Genomic DNA, 11508 nt, shown 5'->3' on the forward strand with positions numbered 1-11508 from the left:
TGCCTCAGCCACATTCCTGCAGGCTCAGGAGCTCTCAACAGTGGAGTCATTCCAAGTCAGGGGGTGAGGCCAGCCTGCTGGCCCCCCAAAGTGACTGTTACAATGTTTGCATGAAAGTGCACCCTGTGGGGCTTGTGTGCCCATCCGCAAAGCACAAGAACTTGTAAGTTTCTTGTTTGGAGACTCATGCAACTCTCCTTTTACAGGCAAAGAGGCTCAGAAAGGGACTGCCCTTTGCCTGTGACCACAGAGCAAGTGGGCAGCAGAACCAGCTCCGCACCTGGGTCCACGGCTCAGAGGCAGTGCTCAAGGCTTGGCACAGAGCTGTGGTCCCCTCCCAGGGCTGTGCTGTGGAAGGGAGGGGAGGGGAGGGGGACAGTGGCTGGGTGAGAAGCCTTAGGCAGGAGGAAGGCCCAAAGACCATAGGACTTGCACTTTTAGGCTGAGCAGATCACCATAACCCTGAGCTTCAGTTTTCTGTCTTTCCTAGGGCGCTGAATTCCCAGCGGCAAGAACAGCAGCTGGTCCATGTTAGATGCTCAAGTCTCTGTTGAATCACTGAATGGAGGAAGGGCAGGTTCCTTCCACCTATGTCCGGCGCCCTGTGCAGGGCCTGCCCTTCAGTAAAGGTTACAGAAATGAATGAATGAATGAATGAATGAATGAATGAATGAATGAATGAATGAAAGAAAGTTAGAAGGAGTCAGTATGGGTTCCACCCCCGCCCCGGAAGCCACCTAGACTGATGGCAAACGGGTCATACCCAGGCCACACACCCTCAGTGCTCCCTTTTCTAGAGGACGGTAAACTCCTTAAAGCTCTCGCAAGTTTGTTAATATTTTTACTACGGTGACTCCAAGGCTTCATTCATTCCTTTAGTGGCCACTGAATACACTTGTGCGGGCGCCTCCCCGGACCCAGCCCTCCAGGGAGGGAACCGGTCCAAGGACGCTCGGTGAATTCGTTAGAACTATAATTCGGTCTTCCGGCTGCCGCCCCCCTGCCCTTCGAACACCGAGAGTTTTGGTTCCGACAGGCACAGCCGGAGTCCGCAAAGTCCAGCCCGGGCACCCGACACCGCCTGGCCCGCAGCCGCCCGAGCCTACACTGGACCCCACGCCCGCGTGGCTGCGGACCTGGGCGCCAAGCCACCGAAGGGGGAGCACAGGCGGGGCCCGGAGTGGGGGATGTGGGCGGGGCCTATTGGGGGCGGTCCGGGCAGTGGCTCCGCGGTCCAGGGGCGGGGCTTCAGGGGCCACGGACCTCACTGGGAGTTCACAGCTGGGATCGCCTCCCAGAGCCGCGCCGTCCAGCTCCCGAGCTTTCGCAGCCCGCGAGTCCGCCGCCTGCGCGCCTCAAGGTGAGTTCGGGCCGCGACGGCAGCCCGTCCGCGACTCCCAGGGCGCTCCCTGAGAGGCCCATCCCCGCGACTCTCCGTCCCGGCTCGCGCCCCTGCCCCTGTGTCACCCCCACGCAGGTCCTTTCCCGGGAGCCTCGGGCTCCACGGTGTTTCCCGCCCGCGCCTCGGTCCAGGCGGCCACGCCCGCGCCCTCTCCGCCTGCGAGGCGCAGCGCATCCCGAACCGAACTCGTGGTTCCGCCCTGAGCCCTCGTCTCCGCCCCACACCCGGGACGCGGGAGTGCCCTCCCGCCGCCCAGCGTCCCCGCCCGGGCTGGGGGTCGTATTTTTAGTCGATGGTGAGGTGTCCTCCTATCTTTAGCCGCGGCCGCGAGTGTCCTGAAACGGATCCGAGCTGGGCCCTCGGGCAGAGGGCGGCGAGGGGTCAGCGCCGGAACCCGAGCTAGGGCTGAGGAACCGGACCCGCGGGAGCCAGGGGTGGGGGCCTGCTCGCCCGAGCTCTGGCCCTGCGCCGAGCGGACACTCGGACATCGCCCAGGCCGGAAAGCACGGGGGAGGCGCCTCCCAGAACTTGGAGACCCTGGCAAGATCCCCAGTCGTCCCTTTTCCCCCCTACTGTCTGGTTGTGAGACCAGAACACCCCAAGGGAAGAATATCCCTCAGAAGATCCGCATCTGATACGCGAACGTGCCACTCCTTGGGGGGCCCCTGCCTAGAGCCCGAGGGGCGCTTGAGACCCTGGTGCGCGCCGGGACTCCTCTGAGATGCGGAGCGACAGAGCACGCCACCTAGCGGCCACCTAGCGGCCACGGAGCCGAGCGCCGCCCCGCGCAGGGACCCCGGGAGACTCCCCGCGGCCCGTGAGCGGGGCTCTGCGCAGGCTGCCTCCAGGGCAGGCGGGAAAAGGCGGTCGCTTGGAGGAGAGAGGCATTTCCATTTTGGTCTTGTTCGGAGAACTGTCCCCGGATAACCAAAACGCTTGAGGGAAGCCCTACGCTCCTCGCTGAATGAATGACAGGGCTGACAGGGACCCGCTAACCCTGTCCGTCCTGCATCTGCGCTCACTTGGTCTCTGCCGGTGGGGTCTTCCAGTGGCCCTCTGGTGACGGCTTTGTCAGCCCATTTTATAGACGGAAAAGGTGAGAGCCAGAAAGGAGAGGTGTCTTGCCCAAGGTCACAGAGTCCCAGATGGAGATGGATTCAAGGTCCGGCCCCTGATTCCAAGGTCAGGGGGTGGCTCTTTGAACACCGCTGGTGGGGAGTGGCCTAGTACTCCCAGCGACAGAAGGGGCTGTGCCTCCCGGAAGTCATTCTCTCCGAAGGAGGCCCAGGACTCCTGTCCAGGGCAAGCTCCCATCTGCTCCTCCCATTTCTGGGGGAAGTCACCCCTCCTGACCCCCCACAGCCTTGTCCTGATGGAGACCTCATTCTCCTATCTCTGGATCCTTGCAAGTTGGGGGAGAGGGGCAGCCAACTGGATTTAAATGGAGGAGCTCTGGGGACCCAGTGGCCCCAGCCTAGCTGGGAGCCTGTTTCTTTCCTGCTCCCCAGTTTTCAGAGGTTGGGCTGCCCGGGGCCACAGGGACCTGGCTGGGTACTGGGGCCCATTTTTCCTCTTCCCAGCTGGGCAACCTCAACAACATTAAGGTCTCTGAGGTTCAGCTTCTGCCTCTGTTAAAGCCGGTGGTGACACCCACCGTGCTGTGCCTGGGAGCTTTAAAATGCGAACGTGCAAAGGCAGCTGGAGCCTGGGGTCTCACGCTTGCCAAATCTGAATACTTGGGGCTTGATGATTGCAATTCCCAGCTCTCCCCTGGGTGGCTGACGCTGGCCCAGCCCTTCCCCCCAGCCTCAGTTCTCCCCACATCTGGAACTGGGCGGGTACATCTGGCTCAGAGTGAGACAGCTGTCAGGGACGCCCAATTTGTTGTGGAAACACTCAGGCCATCTTGGCGCCCTGTGTGATGGGGGGGTGGATGACAAATCCCACCAGTCTGCCCCACTCTTCATGAGGGGAAAGGAAGGAAAAGCTGCCCCAGGACTGCTCGCCTACCAAGGAGACAGGTGGGATGTGTGTTGGCATTCCCCCAGGTCTGGGATGGTGGTCTCAGGTAAATGTCTGGTTCCATGAGTGAGGGATGGAATTCCAGGACCTCAAGGCACCCACTGCCTCCCCCACCCTCCACCCAGCTCCTTCCAGGCTTAGCTGGAATTCCGCCATTGGAGAGTCATTCCTTTGTTTCCTTTTAAACTGCAGGTGCTCAGGGAGGGGCAAGATGTCCGGTCTCTGTGGCTCAGTGTGACTGACCTGGGCTGTCTGGTCCTGGGGTGGGGTTTCCTGAGTGAGCGCCTGGGCTGGGAGTTGGGACTCTGCCTCTCCTGCATCCTCCTTCCTCCTTCCTGCTCCCTCCTGCCAGCCCCTCATTCTCTCCTCACCCTGCCCAGGATAGAGAATGGGGCCTAGGACCTGGCCAGGCCTCCCAGCTGTTTCTCCACCCCTCCCTGGCTGATTTCCTACCTGCTCAGCCCCTGGTGGGCTGGGGAGGGGGCTGTAGGGCAGGGGGGCTCATCTGGTTACCCTCTGGATGACCTTGGATACATTTTTTTTCTTTGCCTTTTGTGGTCCAAATCTACATCTGGGCTTTCTCGTATCCAGTATCCACATATGAGGCCAGTCCCCCACCATGGGAACGCCAAGGAAGGCCTGCAACGCTTCCTTTTTCTGTTAAACCAGTATGACACCCACCAGAGTGCGCTTATTTTTTCCACATTAAAAATAGCTTTATTTTTTCTGATTACGTAAATAATATGTGCACCCAAGGAACACATGCTTATTATTAAGATTTTGAGTTTATGAAGGTATGAAGAAAAAAGGCAAAGTCATCTGAAATCTGCTACCTTGAGAAAACCATTACTCACATTTGGGCAATCGTCCTTTTCACAGTTACCTATATCATTGTATAGGAACAGTACCAAATATTACAGGTGATTTTTATCTAGGACACCTTTCCTCCCATATCACGGACTCCATACCCCTTCCCTGCCCCCCACCCCAGTCTGCATAGCCCGTATGACAACCCAGTGCTGGCCTTCCACGTTCTTCTCTCTTTTTATGTAGGATACAATCCTATGAGGACCTATATTTGTAGGTACACATACACGCATGCATACACGGGGAAGGGGCAGAGGGGAGGGGAGTTGGTCACTGCTGTCAGAAATGGAATCTTTTTTTTTTTAAGATTTTTTTATTTATTTATTCGACAGAGATAGAGACAGCCAGCGAGAGAGGGAACACAAGCAGGGGGAGTGGGGAGAGGAAGAAGCAGGCTCACAGCAGAGGAGCCTGATGTGGGGCTCGATCCCACAATGCCAGGATCACGCCCTGAGCCGAAGGCAGACGCTTAATCGCTGTGCCACCCAGGCGCCCCTGGAATCTATTTTTTTTGAAAGATTTTATTTATTTTAGAGAGAGAAAGCGCGGGCTTGAGTGGGGCAGAGGAAGAGCGAGAATCTCAAGCAGACTCACTGCTCAGCACGGAGCTCGACACAGGGCTCCATCTCACAGCCCTGAGATCATGACCTGAGCCAAACCAAGAGTCGGACGCTTGACAGACTGAGCTACCCAGGCGCCCTAACCCTAACCCAGAAATGGAATCTTCCATGCTATATTTTTGCATTTTGCTTCTCTCCCTCGGCAATGCCTTGTGCAAATCCCTCCAAAATGTGTTCTGGCTCAAATGTTTAAATGGGGATGAAAGGAGGGTAGTTGCAATGATTAAATGAGATGCATTTGCAAAGAACTCAATAAAATGCCAGGCACAGAACAGAACCCCCCAAAATATTGGTACCCTCCACTCCATCTTCCGCTCAGGTGCCGGGCAGGGTGGAGGGACAGTAACTGCATCAGACTCGATCCCGGAGCTAGGAGCTACTAACCTGGAGGGAAAAGGGGGACTCCGACGTGACCTCACTTCTGGGTGGGACGAAATGGGGCCGATCAGGTGTCTATCATTTGGCCCCGTTGGTTGAACACCTGCCATGTGTCCAGGCCTGGCAGAGACGGGTAGGCAAGACAGAGTTTGCGAGATCGTTCTCCTTGGTCAAGTAGGGGATTGAGACAAGTCTGTAAGACACCCCCACACAAACTTGGCACTTGTTACGTCTTGGAGCACAGTTGATGTGCAATCAGGGCTGCGTACCCAGGCCTCGGTGATAAGCAGAGCTGGAGACCCAGGGCAAGAGACCAGAACCAGGACTTTGGATATGACTCTGGGCCTGTCACCCAGGTTTCCGGGCCTCAGCTTCCACACCGATCAGGAGAGGGGCTCGGTGCTAGTGATCCAGGCTCCAGGGGGAAGTGAGTCTGTAAGCAAACACGGGCTTCTCCAACAAGGCTGCCCCCGGGCAAGCGGCCCCACCTGGGCTCCCAGGGCTGACGCTGGGGGCCCAGAGGTGACGCGGATGCCTCGGCCTTGTGTCCTTCTGTCCCTGACTTATGCTTTGGTGTTTCAGCTCTTCAGACCCCTGGAGACACTTGCAAGAACAAGACCAGAGAGCGTTGCTGCCTACAAGAGCTCCACATTGCTCCTGAGAATTTTCCAGAGCATTTTCAACTCTTTCGGGAGAAAGCGCTTTTTGTTGTCTCAGCCCTCTCACTTCACCGGCCATTAATCTTTCTTTTTCTCATCCCTTGGGCCAACTTCTGTCACATCCCACACCGTAGTCTTTGCCTTCAGCGAGGCTTCGGTGTCTCTGGCTGCGGCGGTGAGAGGAGGCAGCAGGAGGCTGTGGTGCCCGCAGGTGCACTGTCCCCAGCACCAGCGGCCAGGCCTGGGCACTGAGGTCACAATGTCCACCAAGGTGCCCATCTACCTGAAGCGCGGCAGCCGCAAGGGCAAGAAGGAGAAGCTGCGGGACCTGCTGTCGTCGGACATGATCAGCCCGCCGCTGGGGGACTTCCGACACACCATCCATATTGGCAGCGGTGGGGGCAGCGACATGTTCGGCGACATCTCCTTCCTGCAGGGCAAGTTCCACCTCCTGCCAGGGACAGCAGTCGAGGGACCTGAGGAGGATGGCGCCTTCAACGACCTCCCCTTCCAGTTCACCCGCACTGCCATGCTGTGCGGGCGGGAGCTCCCCGAAGGGCCGTCCCCTCTGCTCAAGAATGCCATCTCCCTCCCTGTCATCGGTGGGCCCCAGGCCCTCACCCTGCCCACAACCCAGGCCCCACCCAAACCCCCTCGCCTGCACCTGGAGACCCCACAGCCTTCCCCGCAAGAGGCAGGGAGTGTGGACATCTGGAGAATTCCAGAGGCTGGCTCTACCCACAATGGGCTGACCCCCGAGTCAGGGGCCGAGGAGCCCTTCCTGTCCCATGCCAGCTCCCTGCTCTCCCTGCACGTGGACCTGGGGCCTTCCATCCTGGACGACGTCCTCCAGATCATGGACCAGGACGTGGGCCACATGCAGATCCCCACGTAGGACAAAGGCTGGCCAGGCCAGGTGCTCAGGATAGAGTGAATGCTGGGAAGCAGAGCCGGGACGCAACCCTGGCCTAGAAGTTGGGATCCCAGGTCCCACTGTGTGGTCGCTGGCCAGTGATTTCTTTCTTTGAGCCTTTGTTTCCCTTCCTCCCAGCCTCTCCTTAGGGGCAGGGTGTGCCTCATTGCTTTCCCCTAAAACCCACTAGGGACACCTGCAGACCAAAGTGCCCTGAGCGTCTTGGGCCAGCTGGACCCCCACCGCCAACGGCTCCTCCTTCCCTCACACCCCTTGGATGAAGCCTCGGCCAAGATGAACTTCCCTTTCCACCTGCCTTCTGCCTCAGCCCTGTGGGATGCCCTGACTGGGGGCGGGGAGGAGTTGGGGGGGAGGCACGGCACAGCCGACCAGAACTTTGGCTCCGTGTCCTGGACTGGGAACATGGCATCAGTGACCGAATGTCCCTCAGCCCCATCCCCCTCACAGGACCAGGAGATTCTGGTCGCAATAAAACTTGCTGCTGCTGGTAGTTGGGCTCCCTGCACCCTTGACCTTGGTTCCCTCCAGAAGACAGACTGGTCTCTGCGACGTGGGCTGACCCTGGGAGACCGCACTCCCAGAAGGCTTCGTGCCCTTTGAAAGCTTCTACCTGGGAGCAGGAACCGACCAAATGCCAACTGAGGCTATTGCAACATTGCTCCTGGTGTTTACAGAGATGGCTGAGCACTGCTGTAAGCAGGCGCCGTGCCCAGGCTGCTGGGGTCTGTTGGGGGAGACCCAAGAATGAAAGCATAACCCCCAGTGCAAGGAACCAGCAGCTTCTCCAGCTGCAGAGGACTGAGGGAGCACACAGGAGGGAGGGCCGGGCCTGGGGCCGGGTGGGATCCGCCCAGTGCTTGTCAGCGCTGTCTAGTGAGCATCGACAGGGCACTGAAGCGTGTTCCAGGTGTCAGACAGACGCAATCCGGGCTCTCCTATAGCTTATATCCGAGTGGGAAAAGGATACTAAATTTGTAAGCAAGTAAGAGGATTTCCCACCATGTTGAACACAACGAAGAAAACAAGATCAGGATGCCTGGGGTAGAGGTGCAGCCATGTCAGGGCCCATTAGGATGGTCAGATGTGATTCTGAGCCGAACCCGAAGGCTAAGATATGCTCGTGCATAAGCAAAGGCACTGAGGCACCAGAGTGAATGACAGAGGAGCCACCGAGTGGTGAAAAGAGCACAGATCTCTGAGTCTGACCTAGTCTATGTGCCATTCAGTTTCTCCATCTCTAAAATGGGTCGACGGTACCTACCTTGCAGGGTTGTGGGAGAAATTAGGAACATTTATGAATTGGCACATGGAAGGTATTCAGAAGTGGCTAAGGACATAAAGGAACTCGGAGCTTGGAAAGGGCAGGACTGTGAAAACAGGTTGGAGTCGGCTGGGAACAGCTTTGCTTGCAGGCTGAGCCAAGGCAATGGGGAGCTGCAGAAGGATTTTCAGCAGAGAGACACGTGGTCAGATCCAGGTTTTAGAAGGGTCACCACCCGGGCCAATGGAAGATGGACCGAAGGTCAGAGAGGAGGAAGCCATTGCAGGACATGGAGGCCTAGATGGGGCAGGGGCAGTGGAGGCAGAGGAGGGGAGAGTGCTAAGGTGAGGCTTGTGTCTGATTGGCAGAGACCAGGCAGGTGGCTGGAGGCAAGTTCAAGCGTCTTCCGTTCTCTGCTGGTTCTTCTCCATCCTTCTGACCCTGTGGATCCCAGATTCCCGCCTCACCCCCAGCCTTTCCTGCCTCTGTTCCCTGTGTCAGGTTTCAGAGCGGGGGCTGAATTTGACCAGGAGTCGTTTTGCTTGGCCACAGGGCTGTGTGTGTGTGTTGTGTTAAAATACATACAATATGAAATTGACCCTCTTCACCATGTTTAAGTGTATGATTCAGTGTCATTAAGTACATTCTCATTATCCTGCAACCATCACCACCATCCATTCCAGAACCTTTTTCATCTTCCCGAAGTGAAACTCCACACCCACGAAACACTAACTCCCCACTCTCCCTTCCCCCAGCCCCTGGCAACCACCCTCTGCTTCCTGTTTCTATGAACGTGACTGCTCCGGGGACCGGATGTAAGTGGAGTCACAGTGATTGTCCTTTGGTGATCGGCTTATTTCGTTTATCCTGACGTCTTCGAGGTTCATCCATGCTGCAACATGTGTTGAAATTTCCTTCTTTTAAAGGCTGAAGAGTATTCCATTGTCTGTCTATCCCACATTTTGTGTATCCATTCACCCATCAATGGACACCCAGTCGCTTCTGCCTCTGGGCTATTGTGAGCAATGCTGCTATGAACATGGTGTACAAATATCTGCATCCTTGCTGTCAATTCTTCGGGGTATAAATGCAGAAGTGGAATTGCTGGATCATACTCTGTCATTTGATATTTAATTTCTTGAGGAACCACCACACTATTTTCCATAGAAGCTGCATCATGTTACATCCCCGCTAAACTTTTTTTTAATTTGAAAATTTTGCCATCATTCGAGATTAGGGGTTTCACTATCAGGAGTGGGATTTTAACCCAGGTCTGTGAGACCCTGAAGCTCATACCCGACTGCACCCCTCTCCCCCAACACGGGCTCCGCCTCAGACCCTGGTGAAGTGTGAAAGTAAAGGGCAAGGAGCGGAAACGCCAGCAAGCTCCTTGCCTCCAGACTCCCTGTCTGTGCTTGAAAGGCTTGTCCCTTCTGCCTTGGAAAGGGAAGACAAGAAAAAAGCAAACCTTCCTTAGAGCTTTCCCAGCTGGAAGGCCACTCCTCACCCGGGACCTGAGCTGGGGTCAGAGTAGCCATGCCCGTCTTGGGTCCCCTGGAACTGCTCCCTACTCCCCCTGCATTAGGCACCCGCCCAAGGGCCCTGGGGAAACACTCAGGGCTGCTGTGTCAGGCTGGAAAAAGGGAACTAGGCAGGACACATGAAGCGTCAGATTAACTAAACTAGGAATACATGCTTGTACCGAGGTAGCCATGGGTGAAGAGAAGGACCTTTCCTCTTCAGCATGCATAATGCTACTCAGGCACCATGCCCTCCCAACACTACCCACAAAAAGGAATTCCCCAAAATAGGAAGAGAAGTTGGTGGCAGCCAAAGAAATGACCAATGTCCCTAGCATCCACTGAGATGTCCCAACATCCATGCGTTACTTCCTGTAAACGTAAGATAACATAAGCCTCCCTAGTTAAATGCATCTACTCCTCTTTCTGTCAAAAATATATTCACTCTTCTTCCAAAAGGAGGCAACTCAAAATCTTGTCAATGATCACACCCACTTGCAAGGCCAGGATTCCCAGACATTCATTCCTTCTGCAATTTTTTCTACCAGCCCATCTCAATGTTTTGCAAACTATGAACTATGCTGTAAAGCTAATTACCACCAATACACCCTATCTGCAAGAGCGGAAAGAAGGAGAGAAGAATGGGAGAATTAAAAGATGTAAAAATATACTTGACACAGCAAGAGGAGAAATGTATGCAGAAGCCACAGACTTTTTCTACAAAACTGTAGCAGGTATGAATAACTTCCCCTCCTTCACTATCCGGTCATATTCCCTTTGCCTTCAAAGATTTTCTTTTACTTTTTATTTATTTTTTTTAACGTAATCTCTACCCTCAGCATGGGGATTGAACCCATGACCCCGAGACCAAGAGTCGCACGATCTACTGACTGGGCCAGCCAGGGTCCCCTTCCCCTTGCCTTCAGCCTGCATCTTGGTGGTTCAAGGTTCTTTACCAGGTTCACGTAGTCCTAGACTCCCATTTCTAAAGAATCGTAGTCCTTGCTGGATCTCCCTGTATAGAATTGAACTTTTTCCCCAAAGCTTTTATTCTGAAACATTTCAAACCTACAGAAATACTGAAAGACTAGTACAGTGTACATCCATATACCTTCATCTAGCTTTGCCCATTTTTTAAAAAAGATTTTTTATTTATTTGGGGCGCCTGGGTGGCACAGCAGAAAAAGATTTTTTTTTAAAGATTTTATTTATTTATTCAACAGAGATAGAGACAGCCAGCGAGAGAGGGAACACAAGCAGGGGGAGTGGGAGAGGAAGAAGCAGGCTCACAGCGGAGGAGCCTGATGTGGGGCTCCATCCCAGAATGCCGGGATCACACCCCGAGCAGAAGGCAGACGCTCAACTACTGAGCCACCCAGGTGCCCCTAATTTTGCCCATTTTTACCATTTTGCCTCATTTGCTTTATCTCTTTGCCTATAAAAACAATTATCCTGACCTTTTGAAAATAAGTTGAGGACATTGTGACACTTCATCCCAAATACTCTAGTATTGACTTCCATGAGGTCCTTATTTAGCCCATTTCAGTCTTATTTGGCTTCTTCAATCTATGGATTCATGTCTTTCAGGGGTGCCTGGGTGGCTTCGTCAGTTACACGTCTGCCTTCAGCTCCAGTCATGGTCCCAGGGTCCTGGGATCGAACCCTTCATCTGGCTCCCTGTTCATCGGGAGTCGGCTTCTCCCTCTCTCTCTGCCCCTCCCCCCTGCTCATGCTCTCTCTCACTCTCACTCTCACTCTCTCTCAAAAAATTAAATATTTTTTTAAAGATTTTATTTATTTATTTAACAGAGATAGAGACAGCCAGCGAGAGAGGGAACACAAGCA

The 11508-nt window shown here is 55.0% G+C and overlaps 1 protein-coding gene across 2 annotated transcripts; it reads left to right on the plus strand.

The window, feature by feature from the left end:
* The first annotated feature begins 391 nt into the window (after nt 1-391).
* On the plus strand, nt 392-7371 carry CDC42EP2 (CDC42 effector protein 2). 2 transcript variants are annotated; one of them, XM_034645020.1, is made up of 3 exons: nt 392-629; nt 1037-1360; nt 5872-6211. In XM_034645020.1, exons 1-3 carry the CDS (start codon nt 563-565, stop codon nt 6198-6200), a joined length of 720 nt encoding a protein of 239 aa, XP_034500911.1. In that variant the 5' UTR covers nt 392-562; the 3' UTR covers nt 6201-6211. The 2 variants fall into 2 exon arrangements, with proteins under 2 accessions (XP_034500911.1, XP_034500912.1); XM_034645021.1 differs by lacking the exon at nt 392-629 and having other exon boundaries at nt 1223-1360; nt 5872-7371.
* The last annotated feature ends 4137 nt before the right edge of the window (nt 7372-11508 follow it).

This window comes from Ailuropoda melanoleuca, chromosome 16 (genome assembly GCF_002007445.2).
Source record: "Ailuropoda melanoleuca isolate Jingjing chromosome 16, ASM200744v2, whole genome shotgun sequence".
Classification (NCBI taxonomy): Eukaryota; Metazoa; Chordata; class Mammalia; order Carnivora; family Ursidae; genus Ailuropoda; species Ailuropoda melanoleuca.

What these genes read in the sequence shown, in the direction of transcription:
- CDC42EP2 (XM_034645020.1), top strand. Translation starts at nt 563, where the DNA reads ATGGAGGAAGGGCAGGTTCCTTCCACCTATGTCCGGCGCCCTGTGCAG. An exon ending in GGGCCTGCCCTTCAGTAAAG is followed by an intron (nt 630 to 1,036) that starts GTTACAGAAATG and finishes TGGTTCCGACAG; the next exon opens with GCACAGCCGGAGTCCGCAAA. An exon ending in CGCCGCCTGCGCGCCTCAAG is followed by an intron (nt 1,361 to 5,871) that starts GTGAGTTCGGGC and finishes TTGGTGTTTCAG; the next exon opens with CTCTTCAGACCCCTGGAGAC.